The 24,518-nt window shown below is 40.2% G+C and overlaps 1 protein-coding gene across 4 annotated transcripts in view; it reads right to left on the bottom strand.

Annotated features, from left to right (window-relative positions):
• The window catches only part of DMD (dystrophin), a 1,939,942-nt gene that overhangs the window by 754,213 nt on the left and 1,161,211 nt on the right, over window positions 1-24,518 (bottom strand). For all 4 annotated transcript variants that reach the window (XM_045855895.1, XM_045855896.1, XM_045855898.1 and 1 more), the window contains 2 exons: window positions 2,256-2,403; window positions 105-254 (listed from right to left, as the gene is read on the bottom strand). In XM_045855895.1, the coding sequence (XP_045711851.1) occupies window positions 105-254; window positions 2,256-2,403 (298 nt within the window). The remainder of the gene's footprint in view (window positions 1-104; window positions 255-2,255; window positions 2,404-24,518) is intronic.

The raw sequence follows: 24,518 nt of genomic DNA, 5'->3' as shown, positions 1-24,518 counted from the left end.
CTCACCTCTACTCCCTCCCACAAAGCAACTGTGAAACAAAACAAAATGCACACACTTGCAACGTTTAGCGCACATGGCAGGAGAGATGGTGATTAACGTCTAACCTTTATCCACTGGAGATTTGTCTGCTTGAGCTTCTTTTCGAGTTTGTCTTGCTCTTCTGGGCTTATGGGAGCACTGACGAGCACTGTTCCTCCGGTCTCATTTAATTGTTTTAGAATTCCCTGGCGCAGGGGCAACTCTTCCACCAGTAACTGAAAGAGACGCATGCGACGACTTTTAAAGTGAATTCCCGCGCCATGCCGACCACCGTGTCTTTGCCTCTGTTGATACATCTATCAAAGACCAACTTGACCCAAGGCCCACTGGTACCTCACACACCAACAATTTTCTACAGAACACAGAGCTGGTCGAATGATACACTCACTTTCAAGGAGACAAACCCATTTTTAGAAAGGGCCAGGATATCTTTGATAGATTTATTTTTTCAAGAGAAAAATGTCATGGGATATCAGCTCTAGAACAATACCCCAAGCAGAATCAAGAGTGTGAAAACACATCTGTAGCAGAAATAGAACAATCTGGATAAATTCATCATCCTCTTAGACATTAAGCCTCCATGCTGTAACGTATGACTGAATGTGAAATTGCATTGTCACATATTAAGAAATCACCAACACTGAGAACATACCGGGTACCAAGCACTGTGCTAAGGTCTCCACATATATTACCTGTTAAATTCTACATCATAATCCTAGAAGGTAGATCCTATTATCTTCAACTGACATAGAAGGAATCTGAGACAGAGGTCACATACCAACAGCCAGGTTGGTATTTTCCCAAGATCTACAAAACCACCATGGTTTTCACAACAGTTTTTTATGTATTTGTGTCATCTGGAGCGTCAGTGTCCAATACAGAACAACTAGCCACATGATGCTATTTAATTTTAAATTAAGTTCAATGAGATAAAAACTCAGTTTCTCAGTCTCACTAGACACTTTGCAAGTACTCAAATGGCACGTATGGCTAGTGGCTACTGAAACAGATAACAAAAAACATTTCCATCGTCACAAAAATTTCTATCGGACAGTGCTGATCTGATGTTATAAGAATAATTAATGTGCATTTATTAATAAATGCCACTAAACACGTTTCTGAAAGGGTTATCAATTACACTGCTACATGTGACACTGGATATGTCTAGAAAAGATGAATTTTCAAGAACAGATTGGGTTCCCTTTTCCATGACATAACCATTCTTGAGTGAAGAATGCCCTTTTTATTTTTGAATCTCAAACACCAAGTGCAATATCTAACATAGAGTAGTAGGGGCTCAGTATTTGTTTACTGAATTAAGCAATCATTTTCATACTTTTCTCTTTTGTTCAGGTGTACATTTGTTGCACAGAAATCGGTAGTTGACACTGGAGTCTAATTTGCAGGTGCAAACCCCGCTCATCACTGATAAAGGAGCCATTCCATTCTACTTTGATCGTGTGACCTTGCCAAACCAGGATAACGGCAACCATTTTGAAAGTATGATATAAAGATTAAATAAAGTAGCAGACGTAAATACACCTGATACTTAGCACAAAATAGGGGATGATTAATGTTAATTTCCCTTTCCTGTTCACCTTCCCTTCAAGATTTAAAGCAAAACAGATCAAAAAAGATTTTCTTTCCTAAAACTAAAACCGTGAAACTTAATCCAACCGCACAATTAGAGCATGTCAGTCAGCCAGGTGAGGCAGACGAGACAGTGGGAAGGTGTGAAAAGCAACCTGAATAAACTGGATGTCTATTCAACCACATTAGACTGGGAACCAGCACCACGGCCCCCGCCCCCAAACCAACCAAAACAAAACACTGCTCCAGGCAAGGTGAACACCATTAATTAGGGGCTGAAGTAGTGGGATTGATCTTCCCTAAGAAAGGGGATTTGTTTCTATGAAGATTCTTCCCAATTTTTAAAATAATTGGGAGCTGTGGATTTCTGCAAGTCTAAAATTAATTTCAGATCTGTTTAAAATACTGCTCTGCAGTTTACATGTGTATATATGTATACATACACTTTTAAATGTATATGCATATTGGAAAACACTGGATTGAGACAAAATAAAGTTGCGAGAAACACTAGTGAGGAACTATCAATAACCTAATGTGCAGGAAATCAATGGTTAAATAGATTAAAAAATAGATTTATATACTCTTTATATAAGTGGGCCCTGGGGGATTTTAGAAAATAAAATTACCTTGACTTGCTCAAGTTTTTCTTTTAGCTGCTGCTCATTTCCAGGTTCAAGTGGAATACTAGTAATGTTATCCACTTCCTCCAACCATAAAATAAATTCATTTAAATCTCTTTGAAATTCTGATAAGATATTCTTTTGTTCTTCTAGCCTGGAGAAAGAAGAATAGAATTGTTACAAACAACATATTTCTCAAACTTTCCTTTTAAAAAACAAAACAAAACACACACACAGACAGAGCGCACACTCTCAAGAATGTAAGCAATTTAAAAGGCGTTAATACAATTTTTTAAGAAAATTCACTCACTTTGGGGAAAGCAATTTCAACATGTCAAAAAAATCTCTCAAGTAGGAGCTTACATTGGTAAAGAAAGAATTCTTAATTTAAAGTTCCAGCATCACTTTAGTAAGCCAGATCAGTGTTGCTTAACCTCAGCCCTACTGCAATTTAGGGTTAGATAATCCTTAGTCATGAGGGGCTGTACCCCTGGCCTCTTCCCAAGCTGTGACAGCCAAGAATGCCTCGAGCATTGCTACACAACCCCTCGGGGGCAAGACTGCCCCAGGCTGGGAACCACTGCATTAGAGTAGACATATGATATGAAGTTGCATGTTTTAAAATGCTTACAATACACCTGTCTGGAAAATTGTAGGGCAGGTGTAAAAACAAGGGAATTAAAATAAAAACACTAAATGAGTACACGTTCCAATGTTTTCCAAATTATGGCTCACAACCCTTTTTGAGGCGAGAGGAAAATTGATTTAAAATACTTAACATATGCTGTGCTAGCGGAAGTTTTTAATTATAAAGATGCATACACTCACTCGATGTTATTCAATTAGCCATAAATTTATTCTTACATAGTGAATTGTAACACTTTTACAGTTGAGCAAAATGACCTGCACTTAAAATAATTTACAATTTTTTTTTGTTTTGCTGTCTTTGGGGAGCTATATATCTCTCCTCTGTGGAAGCGTTTAATTGCAGTATAATATGCATATAAGAAAGTGCTCATATATAACTGGAGAGCTCGATATCATTTTAAAAATTGGACACACCAAATCGCCAGAAAAAGAACTAGAAGGCCATCAGAAGCCCAGAGGCCCCGTTTGCCCCTCAGGGTTGCTGCCTCCGAGTGTAATCAGCATCCTGTTGACTCGGATTCCTTTGTCTGTAATAAACACAATGTATGTGGAATCCTACGGTATATCCCCTTTTGGATCTTGTCCCTTCTATTCAGCGTACAGTTTATAATAATCACTCGTGTTGTGTGTAGTTTAATTTGCTTATTCTCCTGGCTGTAGAGTTTTGAATTGCATAAATGGGTCAATGTATCTCAGTTGGTGGACATTCAGGTGTTTTTCATTTGGGGGATGTTCAGCTACAAAGTTTTGTTTCTGCTTTCTGTTAACAGATATTTATTGGGGGCTTGCTAACGTCCAGGAACTTGACTGGGCATTAGAATCGAAGCTAGCTATGTTATGCACCTTGTCTTCAGGATGTCACAGTCCATGAGAGGAAACAAGCATAGAGACCGAGGGCTGTGTAAAATACTGTAAGAGGGTAAGTTATTTCTGGAGCAGGCTACGTCCTAGAGAGGATAATGGTCTACTCAGTTCTTGAGGAACGAAGAGAGATCCCTACACCTGGGAATAAGACAGTCTGTCTCATTCACAGCCGGTACAGAGACAGTGTGTCGGGGAAACCACAGTCACATTCATGCCCCCAAACCGGATCCCGTCACTGGATTTATGCTCATCTATACTCAGGTTTCCTCTCTAATAAGAGCGTGTCCCAAGTCTTTTCTAGGGGTGTGGGAGGAGCCATTCTCTTCTCTATTCTCAGAACAGCAGAGACTTTGCAGACCCAAGTCATATTATGTCGCTGTTGCACTCAGGACTCTTCTATGGCTTCCCAATCCGTTCACAGCGAAAGACACAGCAACTACAGCGTTCTACAAGGCCCTAGGTCTGCGCTGTCCCAGATGGGAGGCACCGCCACATGGGGCTCCTGAGCACCTGAAGTGATGCCTGTGGCAGTGAGATGCACCGTAAGGGTACAATACACATCAAGTTCCAGAGACTTAGTACAAAAAAATGATCTCTGTACCTTCACCTCACTGAAACTGCTATACAAAAGAAAACTCTTTTTAAAATCAAAACAGTAAGACATCTCCTTAGTACTTTTTATAGTATGTACAGGTTGCAATAACAACATTTGTACTATATTCCTTTCCTGTTTCTACTTTTTTAATGTGACACCCAGAAAAATTTACATTCCATATGTGGCTCACCTAATGTTTCTATTAAACAGCACTGACTTATACAACCTGCTAATCCCCTCTCCTTTCCTCTCGGACTTTATTTCCATCTACACTCCATTTCTCTTGTCTTTTTAAAATTAATTAAATGCACTGGGCTGACACTGCTTGATAGGACCATAGAGGTTCCAAGTGTACATCTCTCTGATACTAGATCTGAATACTGCACGGTGTGCCCACCTTGTTTTATGCTTGTATACGCTGATGGGTCCCCACTGCTGAGCCTTTGCACTTGCTAGTTGTGCCTGGGACGGCCTTTCTTGGAATAGCAAACACACAGGCTCCCTCACCTCCTCCAGGGATTCCCCTGGAGATCCCACTTACAATGGCCCCTCCCCCTCCAAAGTCCTATTCTTTCTCCCTGTCTTATCTTTCTCTCGTTTCTAGAAACTAACATACAACATACACTACAGTTTGGTCCTTTGTGTTGTCTGTCTCACACACATGAAATTCAGCTTCCTGAGGGCAAGGAGTTTTGTCTGTTGCAGTTACTCCTACAAGCTTTGCTCCCGGAACAAGGTCTGGTGTAGGAGAAGTGCTAAATAAACAACTCGCACGCATGAATGGATGTTGCCATCATTCTTTTCGATCTTGCAGGCTTACTTGGTTTTTAAAGAAATCTTTCCCATTCATTGCAATAAGATCCCCACGCCCTTTTTTGTGTGTGTGTGTGTTAGATGTAAGGTCAGACACATTTTATTTCCTCTTTCCCATCCCACCACAGCTTGCCTTAGTTTCACAGATCAAAATTTTAATTTCAAAAGTAATACATTTTCATTGTATACATCTCTGAAAGGCTTTAAAAAATATGCAAAGAGGAAAGCAAAAACTCCTTATAATCTCACTACATGGTTTAGTTTTCCAAACATGGTTTTAGTCCTTGTACCTATGTGTGTACATGTGTGTGTATTACTATAATGCGGATAATCTCCATGCTGCATGGAAGCCTTCTTTTTGCTTAGCAGTATATTGTCAAAATTTTCCCATGTGGCTAAATATTTTTCATCATGAAATGTAACAGATATATAGTACTTTTATTTTCCTCAGGCATACCTGGTCTAATGCACTCACCAATGTGTACTGCAGTATTTCACCAAATCTAATATGCTTTCAGTTGTAGGCCATGGTGTCCCACAGTAAGTACTAGGATGGGCTAGAGTGGGGAATCATGTTGATTAATCTATGACACTTATCACCTGTCATATTCCTCTTCCATATATGTAAAATGTAAAATGTAAGTGAAAATACTGGTGAGGTATTGTAAAACTGCCTCCTATTTTGAGTCTGACTCTTCTATATCACTTTTGCCTTTAGAGTAACAGCTGTCTCTCTCTGCTGTCTCTCTTCTTCCACACATTATCGTCCTGTTGGCCACATAGCATTTTAAAAAAGATTTTTATGTGTAAACTTGGTAGGGTATGGTATCTGTGTGCTAGGTCTAGAAGTTGTCATGAAGGTGTTCTTTTTTCTAAAGATTTTATTTATTTATTTATTTTTAGACAGAGGGGAAGAGAGGGAGAGAAACATCAGTGTGTGGTTGCCTCTTGTGCGCGCCCCCTACTGGGGACTTGGCCTGCAACCCAGGCATGGGCCCTGACTGGGAATTGAACCCATGACCCTTTGGTTCACAGGACAGCACTCAGTCCACTGAGTTACACTAGCCAGAGTCCACATAGCATTTCTTAATGGGGCTCTACTGCTTGCTGTTTCTTGGATCTTCTTCTAAACCACATCTGGTATGACCAGCAGAGATTATAAAAGCCATACTGATTTCAGTGATGTTAATGTGATAAATTTTGCAAATGAGAACGGATGCAATAATGAATCAGGGTCTTTTGGCTGCCACCGAGTTGCTGGTTGTTTCAGGATTTGAAAAAAAATGCATAATGTAATGACATTTTAACTGTTATCTTTAGTATGTAATTACAAACAGATATTGGTATTACTGGAATTATCTGCCTGATGATTGAGCTTACTTTCTATTAATAAAGTCAATAAAGATTTGGCATCTAATTTCCATTGGAATTCATGTTGGACTGTTGTTAACACAAGAGCATGTTACTTTCAATTTTAACTTTTACTGTCGAGTAAAGTAAGGACGCCTACATTCATGTCTATTGCTAACATTACTGGTCAGTGAAATACACAAGATTTATGGGGCAAGGGTCGGGAGATAAAGCTGGTGAGGTGGTTGGAGCCCAGGTTATGAAGTACCTAGAAGGTTTTGTTTTAATCTCTACGTAACCAACTACTTACTCAAAGGCTTTGAGTAGAGAAAGATTTCTTTCATCACGCTCACCCTGGCTCTTTTGCAGAGAATCAATGAAGGTAAAGGTGGTAAGACAAGAGCCTGAAGAATCCAGTATGGGACTATCAAAATAGGCAGACTATCCTAGTCCAAATCATGAAGATGTGGCAAAGGCAAAGGAGAAGACAGGATAAATTTAAAATGTAGAAGGAGATTCAACAAGACTGGCGGATAAAAAGAGAAATTATTATCACTAGCTAATAATTACTGAGCATTTACTACATGGCAACCACGGAATGAAGAACCAACTCATCACATTACTATCATGAGCTGACCACTAGTTTTTCATTTACAGATGACAGAAAAGCATGCTTACTATTTTGCCCAAGGTCATACAACTTGTCAGTAGTCAATCTAATGTTCAGTCCTGGGTCATCTGGGACCGGATTCTGTGTTCTGGTCTAACAGTGCTCCCCCCTTATCTGGCTGAGTAGATGATATTTACTCCAGCTGAGAGTACATTAAACTGACCCTCAGCATAAACACTGCACTCCTCACAAAGCTATTTCATCCCTGGTAGGTCCTCTTAATAACTGACTGGGACATGGGGCACAGAGGTTGGGAATCGCTGGTAGGAGACATAATAGCACTGTGACTTCTCCGTATGCCCTATGGAGAAGTGGCTGGTCTCAGTTGCCCGCAGCTTGTTTTAGAATGTGGGAGAGCGCCATTTTCCCTGACTTTGGACTCAGAAGCAATTCTGGAAGAAGGGAAAAACCCACTATAGACATTTGTTATTTGTTTAAATTTCTAAACCATAAGCATATGAAAGGATGCTCAGCATTACTAGCCATCAGAGAGATGCAAATGAAAACCACAATGACAAATACCATATGATCTCACCTACAAGTGGAAACTAATCACCAAAACAAGCAAGTGAGCAAAATAGAACCAGAGACATGGAAATAAAGAACAAACTGACAGTGACCAGAGGGAAGGGGGAAGGGGGGAGGGGATAATGGGGGACAAGGGGGAAGGAAGGGTCAAGTCAAGGACCCATGGACAAGGACAGTGGGGTGGGGGAGGGTTGAATGTGGGAGGTGGGGGTGGGTAGGGCAGGGGAATATAATGGCGGGGGGGGTGGGGATTGGGGACAAGTGTAACTGAACAACAATAAAAAATTTAAAAAGAATAAAATTTCTAAGCCAGTTCAATTCCCTGGGTCTAGATTTCAGAGTGGTTCTTACTCTACCTCATCTTTCTCTCTTTTGTGCTCTCTTTGCAAACCTTTGTCCCATTAGCATTTGACCCCAGGTCATGTTGCACAGTGCCCCGAATACTGAGAGCAACCTTATTGCTACCAATTTTCTTCATTTTAGTCAAGTGAAAACTTGCTACGCATCTAATTACATTTGTAAAACCTGGACTGATGGGTAAGGCTTTTCTCAATCTTCACCTAGAAACTGATGATTTCAGGGGGAAAAAGCCAAAACGCAATAAACAAAAAGAAGGGAGATGTACTCATTCATTGTAATGGAGATTTATATCTTTAATTGGGATCAAACTCTATACACATTCTGTACCTCTTCTCCTCATTTAATATTCTACTGTATTTTCTTAGGTCATTAATTATTCTCTGAAAAATTGATTTTTAGGATGAGTAATAAGCCATTTATGGGTACACCATATTTTACCATTCTTCTGTTATGTGACTTTTCGTTTGGTTCCCATTCTTCATTATAATAAATAACTCCATTACAAATACATTTGTTTATGCATTTTGGTTCATGTATCTGCTAATTTCCTTAGAATAAGGAGGAAAAGTTAACAAGAGTACTAAATTTCTTTGCAATGCTGGTAGCAAGAACACTCATATATTTCCACCAACTCTTACAAAATAACCGTCTTACCACACATTGACCACTATTGAGCATTACGATTTATGTACTTGATAGAAGAAAAATAGTTGGTCACAGAGGTGTTTTACATTTTTATTAATAGAAATGTTGAACAATTTTGTGTGCATGTAATATTTTTTATTTCTATTCCCAGTGTCAATTGTCTGCTATGTCTATTACCTATTTTTCTTCAGCATTTTCTTGTTAGTAAGAGCTAGTTTCAAAGTCTTAAAAATATATTTATTGATCATATATTTCCAGCTTCCCTTTTAGCTTAGAAAAATATATTTTGGTTTGTTTCTAAATAAAATTTTATCAATTTCATCCTCTGTTATTTCTTTCATTGATATGATCCTGAAAATTGGGACCATCCTACAATTGTTTTCATATTCACCTTCATTCTTCACCCTAAAATGTTCATAAAAACAAAATGAAATATTTTTCCTAATTAAACTTGTTGGGATGACACTGGCTAACAAATGACAAAGGTTTCAAGTATATAATTCTGTAATACATCATCTGTATGTGTTACTGTGTGTTGACCACGCTAAGTCAAGTCTCCTTCCATCACTGTTTATTACCCCCCATTACACTGTCTTCTCTCCCCCATCCCCTTTCCCTCTGGTATCACCATGCTGTTGCCTGTGTCCATGAGTTTTGCTTTATTTGTTTTGCTTAACCCCTTCACATTTTCCACACAAAGCCCCAAGCATCTTTTCATATGCCTACTAGCCATCAGTATGCAGTCTTTGGAGAAGTGTCTATTCAGGTCCTCTGCCCATTTTTAATAGGACTGTTTTTTCGGGGGGTGTCGAGTTTTAGAAGTTCTTTATAAATTTTGGATATTAGCCCCTTATCAGATGTATCATTGGCAAATATGTTCTCCCATTCAGCGGGTTCCCTTTTCATTTTGTTGGTTTCTTTTGCTGTGCCAAAATATTGTGGTTTGATGTAGTCTCATTTGTTTATTTTTTTTCTTTTGTCTCCCTTGCCCGAGAACCTATATTAGAAAAAAAAAAATACTGCGATGAGAAATGTCTGACATTTTACTGCCTGTGTTTTTTCTTTCAGGATTTTTATGGTTTCGAACCTAACATTTAAGTCTCTCCAGGGGTGAGCAACCTTTTGGCATCCGTGGGCCACACTGGAAGAAGAAGAGTTGTCTTGGGCCGCGTGTTAAATACAGAAACACTAATGAAAAGTAATGGGCAAGAAAAAGGTTTTAAGTACATTTACAATTTTGTGTTGGGCCGAATTCATAGCCTTCCTGGGCTGCATGCAGCTAGCAAGCCACGGGTTGAATGCCCAAAAAGTCTATTTTGTTAGATATTAGGTATTGCTAACCCACCCAATTTTTTTCTCTTCCACTTACATGAAATATCTTTGTCCATCCCTTCATTTTTAGTTTGTGTGTGTTTTTCATTCTGAGATGTGTCTCTTGTAGACAGCATAGATATGGGTCTTGCAGAACAAATTCTGAATACGTCTTAAATTTATAGAGTTAAGTTCCTGTCCTTGACGAATTTTTCAGAAGTTGCTGTTTTCCCCAGCACAAACTATTCTCCACCGATGACACAGTCAAACCTCAGTTCTTAAACGTCTCGCATCTTTAACAGTCCGGTTCTCAACCAAGTTGTTCATGAAAGAAATGTCTCAGTTGTCAAACAAAACGGTGGTGCTTGACCCAAGCACCTTCTTCTGCGGATCCCCCTATGATCTGTCATGCATCTTTCAGATGTGATTCGGTTTTCCAACAAATCGCTCCTCCAGCAGCCTTCCAGAATGAATTACATTTGAGAACTGAGGTTCCACTGTATTTTGCGGGTTTTTTTTTTTTATGTAATAAAGTGCTGTTTGGTGATGTACTGTGGATTTTTGTGACCGTAATACCCTTCCTTCAACCACTGCAGCTTTACAATGTTTACTTTCAGTAGGTTAACGACGTCTCGTGCCTTAGCTACTCCAGTTTATGTAATACAAGTATCATTTGGCCACATTACAAAATAAATGTCAGTGGTAACTTTTATAAGGATTACATTAAATCAGTAAATCAACTGATGAAAATGTACTGTTACAAGCATCAAGCTGCAAAATTTTCGATGTTTACAGTGTATTTGGACACAGAGTAGTATTTGGGACTCATCCGTGCACTATAAATAATTAAGTACATTTTCTAATTAACCTTCAGCATCACTTTGAAAGGCAGTGACTTGCATATGATTTTATGGATATTAACTGTGCACTAATTTAGAAAAATCTTAAGAAGCTCTAGATAGAATAAATCATCACTTCCAACGTAAAGCTTTGGCTAAGCTATTTGTCACAATCGTTCTTTTTACACAATGCTTATGGAGACCTTTTTTCCTGAATAGTTAATATTAAAAAAGGACAGCATCTTCTTTCTAAATATGACAACATTTGGTAGTCATTTCTTGTCTAGATTGGTTTTTTTATACTTGGAAATATAAAAAAGATGGTGCCCCAAACCCACCGGGACCTTGTTATAATCTGCTTTTTCAAGCGCATGTGTTTTTGGAAATTTCAAAATCCTCGATTTGAAGTTTGAAAAGCTGCAATTTGAATTTATGTATTCAGATGATGGCAGAAAAGCAAAGGAGCACAGTTAGCATTTCCAGGCTTGTCTACTGACAGAATGGTTTAAATGTGCTTTATATTGGCATTCATCACATGAAGTGTTATTTCTTTGTTTACCTACTCACTTAATGCTTATGGTAGGATTTATTCAGGCACGTGGTAATAATAATAATGAATGGGATATTTAACATTACCCATCTGCAATTAAGTGCTAATATTTTACTTTTTAGAGACATTTCAATACAGTTAGCTATTTTTTTAAAGAAAAGGATGGCTTCTGTTTGAAATATTGGCTCTTTTGCCTCTTACATTATAAATGCTCTTAATGCAATTCAGGAGGCACATACCATTATAGGGAGAGATGTGCATAATCAGAAAGGAAGAGTTACCAGTGGGTTGCTAAATTCAATGTATTTAACATTAACTCTTAGTAAGCATTTTCTGTAGGCCTGCTCTTATAGTAGGAGGAAAAGACTGTAAATTCACATGATTTTAGAGGGGGACAATCTACTGAGTGTTTCAGGCCAAGTGCTAAATATTTTTACCTTTGAATCTCTTAATATTCAATACAGACTTTGCACTGCTTTCCTAATATTCCCAGGAAAGAAACTGAAGCCCTGGACATTTATATACTTTCTATAACCAAACATAATGTGACTACCCCATTTTCTAAATGAGAAGTTCCATGCTAAGTTTTTGATTGACTGTGACATAGAAACTTTGGAAAATGTAGATAGAATGATCGTGCATTCGCACATACTAATTTTCAGTGACATAAAATTTATTAGAAAGATCACACCCATTCATAGTTTATGTAATAATCGTGCAAACATTCTTCACGTGCATCTGCAACACTGGAATTGTCATCCTGATGGATACACTTTAGGAGGCACCTAATTCAGTTTCCTAGAAGGTATCGTGTTCACTTCCGCCCATGTGGCCTGATGGCAATACTGCTGAATCCATGTATAATGTTCTACTAGAAATTTCCTTGTAAGCCATAAACACACATTTACATAACATAAGACAGTTTTATGTTATGTAAAGACAGCTTTCTTTTTCCAGTGCCATATGTCCATGAGCTCCACAATATAACCACATACTGAGATGCTGTTAAAACAGCCTTTCTAGAGCTTGTTGTTTACAACAGCATCCAATTCTTGAAATTGTGATGTCATACCACCAAAGTTAACCACTACTTCTGCTAAATTTGTTTTCTTTTCCTTCTCTAGCAGGTGACTTCTAAAGCAACCAAAGTAAGCCTCCATTACGATTCAGCCAACAATGTCTTCCCCAGACAGTACTTGGCTGTTTTGAGCAAAATAAACAATTGCGTATCTTGTAATTTGAGCAACTTCAGAAGAATTCAAATATAAGGTATTAAGAAAAAGAAACAGTCATGCTTGAGTTACATCATCAAACATTCATTCATTTACTTGGCCTACAGCTCGTGCCTTATTAAAATGAAACACTCCTCAGAGGGCTAACATGTCAAGACTTCTGGTCATTTATTTCTCCATACGAAGAAAAACATTAGCAACTTGTGGGTACAGGTGGAGAATGAGAAGGGGAATCATAAAGCCCAGCAGTGAAAACCACTCAAAGGAAAAAAAAAAAAGTCCCAAGCTAAGCCCTGCAAGTTATTAGTTGAGTGTGTGAACTTGGACAAGGTACTCAATCTCTATAGGCCTCGGTTTCCTCATCTTAAAATTGGGTCAATACACACTTCATAGTATGGTTGTGTGAATGGAATTTATTCTCCAAAAGCCCAGTTTTAGCCTAGGGTTTCACTGATAGTCAGCATTCTATAATTGGTAGAAAAAGGTGTTTTGTTTTTGTTTTTGTTTTTTTGAAAGGGGAGAGAATCTGGATACTGAACTCAGAACTGTCTCAGAACTTCGCCTAAGCCAACATGCTCACGTACATAAAGGTATTTATAGAGCATGCATGAGTACACAGGGGGACTATCCGAAACTGAGCATTTTGATGAGCCAGTTGACAGCTCTATTTCTCTCTTCTGACAACTTTCCTTCACAAATTGCACAGGGGAAACACAATCAGAGTCCAAGTCCAATATGTGAGTAAATGTGCCACTGCGTGAGACTACTTCCAGGTGACACAGATGTATGATTACGATGCCACAAGCATTTACTAAAGGTCCACCAGTGTCCAATGGTATGGTCGTAATATTCAATACATCTATATGTATCACAAAAAGACAGTGTTGTAATTATTGCTTGTGTGCAATCGTATGTCTTAAAGAAGTTAAAATAAAATACATCTACATTTGTACAATCTTTTAGGTTTACCTACATATCTATCAATTCTGTTGCCCTTTATTCACTTAGATTTGAGTTACAGAATGACAGCATTTCTTTCAGCCTGAAGGAGTTTCTTCAGTTGTTGCTTGTAAGTCAAGCCAGCCAGCAAGAAATATTTTGATTTAAGAACATCTTTATTTACTGCCCTGGCCAGGTGGTTCAGTTGGTCGGAGCATGGTATGGTATACCAGAAGGTTACGGATTTGATTTCCAGTCAGGGCACAGACCTAGGTTGCAGGTTCCACCCCTCACCGGGGCATGTATGGGAGGCAACCAATGATGTTTTTCACATCAATGTTTCTCTCTCTCTCTCTTTCTCTCTCCTCCTTCATCTCGCTATAAAATCAGCAAACATATCCTTGGGCAAGGATTTTTTTTAAAGATTTTATTTATTTATTTTTAGAGAGAGGGGAAGGGAGGGAGAAAGAAAGGGAGAGTAACATCCGTGTGTGGTTGCCTCTCATGCGCCCCCTACCGGGGACCTGGCCCACAACCTAGGCACCAACTGGGAATCGAACCGGCCACCCTTCGGTTCGCAGGCGGCACTCAGTACACTGAACCACAATAGCCAGGGCTCATCTAGAATTCTTGGTTGGCAATTTATTGTTCAGCACTTTGAATATGTCATTCCAATGCTTCTGGCCTCCCCTGTTTACAATGAGAACTTAGCTACTAGCCATATCATGTTCTCCTGCAGAAGAATAAGTCAATTTTCTCTGGCTGTTTGGGGGCATTAAACCCTTTGGGTTTATTTTGTTTGGGGTTTGTTGAGCTTCAGTATATATGCCCTTTTCTATTTCTGTTCTTTCTGGGACTCTCATAAGACCTACATTAATACATACAATATTTTCCCACAGGTCTCCAAGTCTCCGGTAATTTTTTTTCATTCATTTTTCTCACTGTTCTTCAGATTAGAGAATTTCTTTTTATCTTCAAGCTTACTGATGCCTCTCCTGCTATCTGAAGTCTGTCCTCAAGCCACTCTAGTGAAGTTTTCATTTCAGTTATGGCACTTGCCAGGTTCAGAATTTTCATTCGTTTTCTTTTAAATTTTTTTATTGTTGTTCAATTACAGGTATCCCCATTTTTCTTAATAATGTGTCCCTACGCTGATATTCTTGATTTCTTGTCACTGTCATCATCCTTTCCTTTAATGATTTAAAAATGTGTCTCTTCAGTTCTCAAAAGTATTTATAATAGGCGCTTTTAAGTCTCTACCTGCTGAATCTAACATCTGACTCAGAGACAATTTCTTCTTCTGCTTTCTCCCCTGAGTGTGGATCATAGTTTGCTATTTCTTTGGAAATATATCTGTTAGAAAAAAAAATCAACATTTTAATTAGCATATTAAAGAAGCTCTGGATTCCAATTCCCCTCCACACCCCAGAATTGCTATGATGGAAGTTTTAATAACTTGCCTAAATAATATCTGTGAACTGTTTTCCTGCAGTGAGACTGCTAATATCCCTCAGCAGACTTACAGATGGAGAGCGGGAAGTCAGCTATTGGGGGGGAGGGGAGGCGGTGGAGGGATCAAGCACAAAGGAAAAAGGGCTCATGGACATGGACAATAGTGTGGTGACTGGCGGGGGGAGGGGGGATAAGGGGGGAAAAATGCAAAAATACATACATACATACATACATACATACATACATACATAGTTAGTTGTCGTTAGACAACCGCTGGCCAGCAGTTGTATCCAAATATGTGGAGTCAGTAAGATTGCCAACTTTTGTCAAGACATCTGTCCATGTGTTAGGAAATGTATTCAAAGTTCAGGCAGTTTGTGAGTCATCCTACAGCGGATACATAGAGAATCTGTCCAAGACCTTTATGGCGCTAGCAGTTGTTGTATATCCCTGATAAAACTTCTGGCTAGTGTTCTAGTCAAGTATTTGTCCCAACCAAGACAGTCACTTTAGGCCACCTGAGCTGCTAGTCGGCCGTTCATTTGCTACTGTTACTGATACTGTGCGTGCATGTGGTTTACTCTGTTGGGCTCCGAATACAGTCAGCCCCTCGAGCACTGAAGCTGCTGGTTTTTCCTATGTTTACACTATGCTGATATTACGACTATGCTGGCCGAGTTGGGGGTGTGGCAAGATCCCCCCATGCCTGGCCAAAAAAACCCACAAAAACCCCACAGCCTCCTCCAGTTTGTATTCAAAGTGCAATAGTTTTCCATGCATAATCACTTTCCAATTAGGTGCATGCTTTTGGTTGATTTCTCGATTCATGAAACACTTTGTCCAGTTTTAGTGTGTTTCGAGGGGAGGGGAGCAGATTTGTTGAGCTTCTCACTTCACTCCCAGAAATCCTATTACCAGAGACTAATTTCTATCTCCTAGTTATATGCCAGGTATGGGGCTAGCCAATGAATTTACATTATCTGTAACCCTTACAACAACCCTAACAAGATATATATTATTGTCCCTGTATTTGAATGAGTAAAATGAAGCTCGCATAATCTAAGTAAATTGCCAAAAAGAGCAAGATAAAAAATATAAATACCAAAGTGCCATGCTACATAAACACACGTGGGAGCATGGGCGATTATTGCTTAGCATTTAGTTAGCAGATTTATTTACTCAGCCAACCTCCACTCTAATTATTTTTAGTTTTCATTCTCCAGTGACAATGTTAACTGGCTGGCAAGAAAACACCAAATAGACCAGTAGGAGAAACCAGCTCATTTCTGTCAAGGATAGATTCTGATCAATGAAAACATCATTCTCTGCCGTGGCCGGTGTGGCTCTGTGTACTGAGCACCGGCCTGCACACTAGAATGTTGCAGGTTAGATTCCCGGTCAGGGCACATGCCAGAGTTTCAGGCCACATCTCCAGTAGGGGGTGCACAAGAGGCAACCACACACTGATGTTTCTGTCCTTCTTTCTCTCCCTCCCTTCCCCTCTCTCTAAAAATAAAGTCTTTAAAAAAAACCTCATTATCTCAGTTCATAAAGGTAGAGTTTGGTTCTCACGTGTAACCCTAATAAAGTTCAGTGCCCCTCATGACGCATATTCTTCATAAAGTTATACCCACAGAAACCCAGTCTAGCAACAAAAGATCGTGGGAAAAGAGTTCTAATCTTAATTCACATCTCCTTATCAATAAAGGACAGCAATCTACAGGTTACAGAACATCCCAGAAGTTCCATTTCTTTCACGTCCATCAACTGCTTCAGACTCTCTAGACTTCTGAAACTCTCCACAAACCACACCCGCATTCAAGGCTTCCCCTGCCTTCTCTGTTTTATAGATCAGCTTTGCCTCTCTGGTTACCTTCCCTTCACTCAATCTTCTCTAGCCTCCTTTCTTTACTTATTATCCAAAGGCCATATCATTAAAAAGTCACACATACATCAAAGATACTATTATCTTCAGATATGGGAGGAAGCACTTGTATCTAAGATACAGGTTCGAGTCTCTTTAATTGGCTGAGGCAGTAAAGGCAGACGGGAATGTGCCCTCGTTAACTCGTCCTATCCCTGTTTATCCTTATTAGCTCTTTTGTTCACGTAGGTAAATATGATCATAATGGAAAAGGCACAGACCTGGGGTCGGGATCTCTGATTTGTCATTCTTCATCCTTTGATAACTTTGATTAGCCTTTTATTAGGTAATACCTTTACCTTTCGGAGCTGCAATTTGATCGTTTGTAAAGTGGACATCGGAATACTGCCAACCTTGGCTTACTATCTCATGGAGTTGGGGGAGAGGAGAGGCATTAAAACTAAGTTGGGGTGAAGACGGAAGGAGAAAACACTTTGTAACACTTAACAAAGACCATTTCACAGGATAAGCACACAAAACTTAGTGTCATTAATATGAACTCTTGTAGCTTTTATGTTTCTAGCTCAAGCAAGGGAATCAGTCGTGATAACACTTAGATTTTGGGGAGGAACGGAACATATTCGGTGTTGGATATACTGATTTTGCGGTGGTTTCCACATATGGAAGAGGACATTTTCCACTGGAGGGCAGATCTGTGGGTCTAGTCTGGGGCTTGATCTTGGACTGAATATTTGATTTAGGGCCCAAACTGCAAGAAGTGATTGCGACAGAGACTACTTATCTGCACATATTCTGATCCATTCTTCCCTTCGTTTTTCTGTAACAGGGGCTGGATGTTTAGCTGCCCAGCCCAGAGACTGTATTCTCCAGGGCCCATCACAGCTCGGCATGGACCTGAGAGTCAATTCTGGCCAATGAGATGTAAGCCAATGTATTGTGTGGACCTCCTATGCAGTTCCCTCGAAAGAACAAAGGCACTCCCGACCTCTGCCCTTCCACACTGGCAATCTCAAATGCAGGATGTGATAGCTGGAGACCTAAGAGCCGTCTTGGACCACGAGGGTAAGGGCCATACTAAGGGATGGCAGATTTCTGAGATGGAAGGAACCTGGGTCTCCAACTTCATGGAACAATATTATTAGTGTACCTAGTTGCAGATTCCCTTTGCATGACAGACGGATACATTTCTGCCCTGTTACTGCAGCTGGGTTTCATTTTGTCTGTTGGTTTCTAAAGGATACGGTGAGACCTGACATCTGGGGCTGTAGATAACCACCACGGAGCATGGGCAGAATGGAAAGAGGACAGGGTGGAGGAAAGGGCCTCAGAAACAACAGGATTGAAGGTACGGGCAAAAGAAAGTGCAGTCCAAAGAGATGGGGATGAAGCAGAAAGGCAGGAATCAAGTCGGGTGAAATTAATGGCATGGAACCCAGAGGAGGACAAACTGCTAAAGTGGACAGTGGCCTGTTAATGCCGGGTGGCCTGCAGGAGGACTCGGGTGTATCCGGTGGCTTTAACTATAGGACATTGTTGAGCAAAGATGGTCTCAGAGCAACAATGGGGACCAAGAGCAGAAAAAAGAGATGGGATAAAAGAGAATATGTGAGTTTAAGAAGCGGTGACTGGAAGGAGAGATTCAAATGGAGATACTAACTAGGAAGGGGACGGGAGAGGACGTTCCCAGAATCTGAATGCCCTTCATACTCAAATGGAGGTGGGGTGGGGGTGATTCCCAAGATCGGGGTGGAATCTTACAGCAGAGGTTCAGTGTTTGAATCTGGAATGAGTGACAGAAAAATGCAAGGGGCAGTTTAGAATCCTTCCTGGTGGCAGTGGTGTTGCTCAGCCCCTGTCCTCAGCGGCGGGGTGGTCCATGGCAGCATGCAGATCCGCGGTGTGATGGGGACTACAGACCCTGGACCTGGGCTTCTCCCTCAGTTTCTGTCCGTTTTGGAGTTGCTGTTCTAGCCTTCTGTTTGGGAAAGGACATGGGTCTTTACACTTTTCATAAAGTTGGTTTCTGCTCATATTACACAGAACTGGATTCTGTTCTTCACACATAAAAACAACTACAGTGCAGCACATTATGAAAGGGGTATTTGTCATTTACTTTTTATTGGGAAACCTGAAAATGTTTCCTGGGTCAGGGGTAGGCAGTCAGGAGGGGAAAGTGAAGATAAACTACTCTGTGTGTACATTCGGGGACAGGCAATAATTAAGTGGGGTAAGGTTTGTGTGACATGTAGGACATAAAGCCTTCTGGTTAAAATAAGAATGAAAAATTATTAGATTGGCAGCTCACACACCTATAGTGTTTTCTATTTTAGAAAGAATTTTTAAACACATATTTATCACCCTGGCCAGGTAGCCCAGATAGTTGGTTGGAACGTTGTCCTGTACACCAAAAGCTTGTGAGTTCGATCTTCCATCAGGGTACATACCTAGGTTGCAGGTTCAATCCCCAGTTCAGGTGCATGTAGGAGGCAACCAATTAATCTCTCTCCTTCTCCCTCCTCCCTTTCTCTTTCTCTAAAGTCAATACATATATCCTCATGTGTATTGATTTTAGAGACAGAGGAAGGGAGAGAGATAGAGAGAGAGCGAAATATCAACAGGAGAGAGAAACATCAATCAGTTGCCCCTCACCATATGTGCCCCAACTGGGTATCTAACCCGCAACCTAGGTATGTGCCCTGACCAGTAATTGGACCTATAACCTTTCTGGTGTACGGGATGACGCTCGAACAACCTGGGCCACCCGGCCAGGGCCCACATAAGGAGTCTTACTGCAGTGTGCTTTGCTTTGGGTTTGCTTCTCATGTTCCAGGCTCTCTCGCTGCATCTGTATTGACCATCTGCATTTCACGGAACCCTGTATCCATGGTTTCAATATGCTTGTAGACATCCTCTCTTTTAACAGTGTGTCCCAAACATACAGAGGTGACATTTCTGATCCGCCATCAGTAGGATGGAAACATTGAACTTATTTTCCTGCATATTGACACTGACATATTCTCTTGATCTATCCTCAAGATTTTATTTACCAAACCTGTGAATTTGTGATCATCTGTGGCCCTATGGAGATCACATATATTATCTCCATTTGCTGGTCACCACAAGTACTTATCTGCCACAGTGACTGCCTGACACCCGAACCCCTTCCTCACGGCAGCAATTATTGGTTGACATGTTCTCTGGGAACTCTGTTTTGGTTACCAACTAGCAAATAAGTGACGTGAGGAAGGGATCTCAGCGAGAAGCAGTTAGCTCATCTCTCCATTGAAAGCAGTTAGATACCATCTCTCCATTGAAAAATGAGAAAGTGGCTCAGTGTATTCAGCCTTGTTTCTCCCCACTGTTCAGATTTACGAGGTCTGTCTGGAAAAAGTCCAGCCATTATTAACATAATGAGAATGACCGGTGCTACATTGATGTAACCTGGCAGCCAAGGAGAGTGGACTGGAATGCACATGCATGAACAAGGATGGCTTCACTGTGCTAGTCACTGGGGCAGTAGACATTGTTGAGTGAACATGTGTACTGTGTGGCCATTGCATTTAAAATGACTGAGCGAGTAGAACAATGAATCTGCATCAAATTTTGCGGGAAATTTGAGCATTCCTCTGTGGAAACTATTCGGATGACTCAGAAGGCCACAGCTATGGGCAACTGGTGATTGGCAGCTTCATCATGACAATGTGCCTGCTCATGCATCACGTCTCGTGCAGAGTTTTTTGGTGAAACATCAAATCACCCAGATGACTCAGCCCTCCTACATCCCAGATTTGGTGCCCTGTGACTTCTGGCTTTTCCTAAAACTATAATCACCCTTGAAAGGGAAGAGATTTCAGACCATTGATGAGATTCAGGAAAATACGAGGGGGCAGCTGATGGCACCTGGGAGAACTGTGTGAGGTCCCAAGGTGCCTACTTTGAAGGAGACTGAGGCATCATTGTCCTATGTACAATTTTCTTATATCTTGTATCCTCTTCAATACATGTCCCTATTTTTCATATTGCATGGCTGGATACCTCCTCAGTAGACCTTGTATACTTCCAAATGCATGTTTTCTGACCATCTTGGTTTAGATGTTCCACAGGCTCCTCAATTCTGTCATATCCCCAGTTGAACTCTATGTCTAATTTGCTTTCCTCTTCCCATCTGGGTACCGCCCCCTTGTATTTCCTATTGTAGCTAATATTACTTCATTCAGCCAATTCCCCAAGCCAGAAATCTGCAGAAGGGGGTCATCCTAGAAGGCCCCCTCCATCCTCCCACTATTTCAACTAATCAATTACCAAGTTATTTTGCTTCCATCTATGAAGTATCTTGAATCTATCACATCTCTACAAGTTTTAATTGTCTCCGACATTCATCGTCCCTAATCTGAAATACCACAAAATGACCGGAGTCATTCTACTGTGAGTCTCACCCTCTTTACCGCACCCTGAGGTCGACTCAACTACCAGAGAGGCCCACGTGGTTCCAAATGCAAACTATTTAAAAACATGCCAGCCCTAGCTGGCATAGCTCAGTGGATTGAGCGCGGGCTGCGAACCAAAGTGCCGCAGGTTCGATTCCCAGTCAGGGCACATGCCTCGGTTGCAGGCCATGGTCCCCAGCAACCGCACATTGATGTTTCTCTCTCTCTCTCCCTCCCTTCCCTCTCTAAAGAATAAGTAAATAAAATCTTTAAAAAAACAAAAAACCATGCCAACGTTCTCCCATCCCACCCTAGAAAAAAGGGTGTTTGTGTTGTTGTTGTTTTTTTTTGAGATGCGAAATCTGCCATGACCTGGTCCATCTTTACTGCTCTCTTTATCACCACATCATACATGGTCCTTGAGACATACAAGAGAAATCCTCTTCTTGAACTTGATTAGGACAAGTAAATAGGCAGTGTTTTGAATTTTTATTAAATCAGAGGGATTATATAGAGTCATGCACACATCTTCAAACATTTTATTTTCTCTTAGAACACATAAATGGCCATTAATTCACCACTCGCTTGGTTTGAGGTACAAGACTTTTCCTGGTATAAAGGTCCATTGATTGAAGTTCAGTGTATTTTTCCATGCAAGGAACACTTCTACATGTGACCTATGACTTTCGTTTTGGTTTCTTTAAAGTAGAGTAAGATTTAGAGACATCAGAAAGAATCTAAATGCAAAATCCTTCCAGATTTTTGTGGTTTCTACTCTCTACCTCCAATCTATGTCTAAGTGAATAGCATCTTTTCCTTGCTAATCCTTTTTAAGTCTTCCAAAGCATTCCACTTAGTTTTCATAGAAATCAAAACTCTCTTTGCATTCCTATTATTGGTTTGTGTGACATTTAATTAAATAAAAAGAATTTTGAAGAACAAGGAGACCTTGCATAAACAGTGTGGGAACAACACACCATCGACTCTTGGAAACCATATTCTCCGATGGTGGGAGGCAAGGTACGTGGTTCCAAAAAGGCTACAAAAACCTCTGTGGGTAACTAACATGCAGCACACAGTCTGGAACAGGAACTGGGTACCTGGTTGCACATATAGAATAGAGAGCTGAAGACAATTAGATGATTAAAAGTAAATGGACATTTAGGAGAACTTCTCTGTACTGAAGTACTCCATGCAGGCCTTCAACATAGCCGAGTCTTTCCTGTTTCACTGATTTTGCTCGTGTCCCCTTCCCTCTGTGGCAGGTCCATACATTTTTCATCTGACTCACACCATCTGCCAAGGCCAATCCCAGAGATCATCCCCACCTTAGGCACTCTAACTCCTACTTCTCCAGCCCCATTAAAGTTAGTGGACGGCGCTGAGTCAAGTGTGTTCGCTTGTGTACCTATGCAGACTGACACTGTCAGTATCAGCCAGTCCAACGGCAAGTTTGGCTCCAGTTAGTCAGTTTCACTGAAACTTGCCAAGTTTCAAAGAATAAAATAGGACATAAAAAGATTAACTATGAAGCTAATTTTTCATACTCTTTTGATGAAGAATTATGAACGTCCTTGAAAGCGTTTCAAGAGTCATCAGAGAACAGATGGGAAGAGACCAGCTTCTCCACAAACACCTGTGGAAAATAATATCTGCATGATCCTCTCTGATCAATCTAAAATAGCTCTTTGGCGACACGGATAATGTCTAAAGCATCTTGCGGTTATAAGTTGGATGAGGATAAAATATCCAATTTCAAGACTAATTCCTACTTCATTTACTTAGAATTTCTTAGTCACGATACAGTAAGACTGAGGTAAACAAATGTATAAAATATTTGATTCAAAGAGCTTCTTTTTGGTGTGTATAGTTATGGACACTGAAGCCATTTGTCTCAAGAGTATCCAGTTCTGGAGAACACCTAAAATATGACTTGGTAACCCAACTTTTTCTAAGTTTTAAGATTTAAATTGATCAAGTTCAATTTCCAAGACAAAAAAACATGTCTATGGAAATGTGATAATATAATAAAAACATTTTTTAAGTGGTCCTGCCTCTAGAGATCTGTTTTTAACCTATATAACAATGCCAAATATAAAGATTTAAGTGCTCAGTTTAATTCAATGCCAATAAAAATGCTTACTATTCAAATTAAGATGATATTTCTTGGCCATCTGCAATGTATTAGATTTTCTATGAAGTATTGTGGGCTTATAGAGACGAGAATGAGATATTGCCTTGCCCTCATAAAGCTTTCACTCTTGCTGGAGAAAATAAAACGTATGTCGATATGACACATGATAGATCTATAAAATGTTATGTGAGTGTTCTAAAAACAAGCAAGAACTTACGAGAACAAACTGCTTCTGTTTCAGAAGACTGGGTACCACTCATGGACAAAATAAACAGTGCTTAAGTTGGGTTTTGGAGTATGGGTAGGATTTTGAGGAAAATATGAGGGGAAAGGCAATTCAACCATAAAAAGTAAATAGTTTTTGCAAAAGCTAAAGGATTGAAAACTTGAAGTCATGTTATGCTTGAGACACAAGCTGAGATAGTACGAATGATGGATAACATGGTTAGAAAGATAGATCAGAACATTTTTCTATGTCCTATTCCCTTGCTGCTAAGGATGGCCAGGTAAGGAGATGAACTTTGTAAGTGAGGGGTTGCTGGGCAGAAACTGGAAGTGTATCAGAGAATACAAAAGGTCAAAGGTAAGATAAGCAACGCAGAACCAGATGTAGAGTAAGGACATTGGAGTTGGACTATCTGGGTTGACATCCTGGTTCAAACCCTTGCTAGCCATTTGATCTTGGGCAAAGAATGTCAGCAGTCTGTGCCCCAGTCGCCCTTCTGTACCAATGAAAATAATAATAGAGTTGTCATGGAGATTGTGTGAGCCATGTGAAGCACTTGCAATCATGCCTGCTAATATTCATGCTGTCACCGCCACCACCATAATCTCATATACAAGGGTCTCTATGAAGTCTTACAAAGTCAAACGCCTCTGGGCAGGCCATCAATGAGTGAGGTGGAACAGGTGTGGCAAACTGAAGCACCAGCCTGCTTGCCCAAACCTGTGCTTCTCACACTTGAAGGTGCACATGAATCACCTGGGAATCTTGTTAGAACGCTGGCTGTGATTTATCAGATCTGCA

Source organism: Phyllostomus hastatus, unplaced genomic scaffold (assembly GCF_019186645.2).
Source record: "Phyllostomus hastatus isolate PE091 unplaced genomic scaffold, TTU_PhHast_1.1 phas_scaffold_12, whole genome shotgun sequence".
Lineage (NCBI taxonomy): Eukaryota > Metazoa > Chordata > Mammalia > Chiroptera > Phyllostomidae > Phyllostomus > Phyllostomus hastatus.
This window is presented reverse-complemented; position numbering and strand designations above follow the sequence as displayed.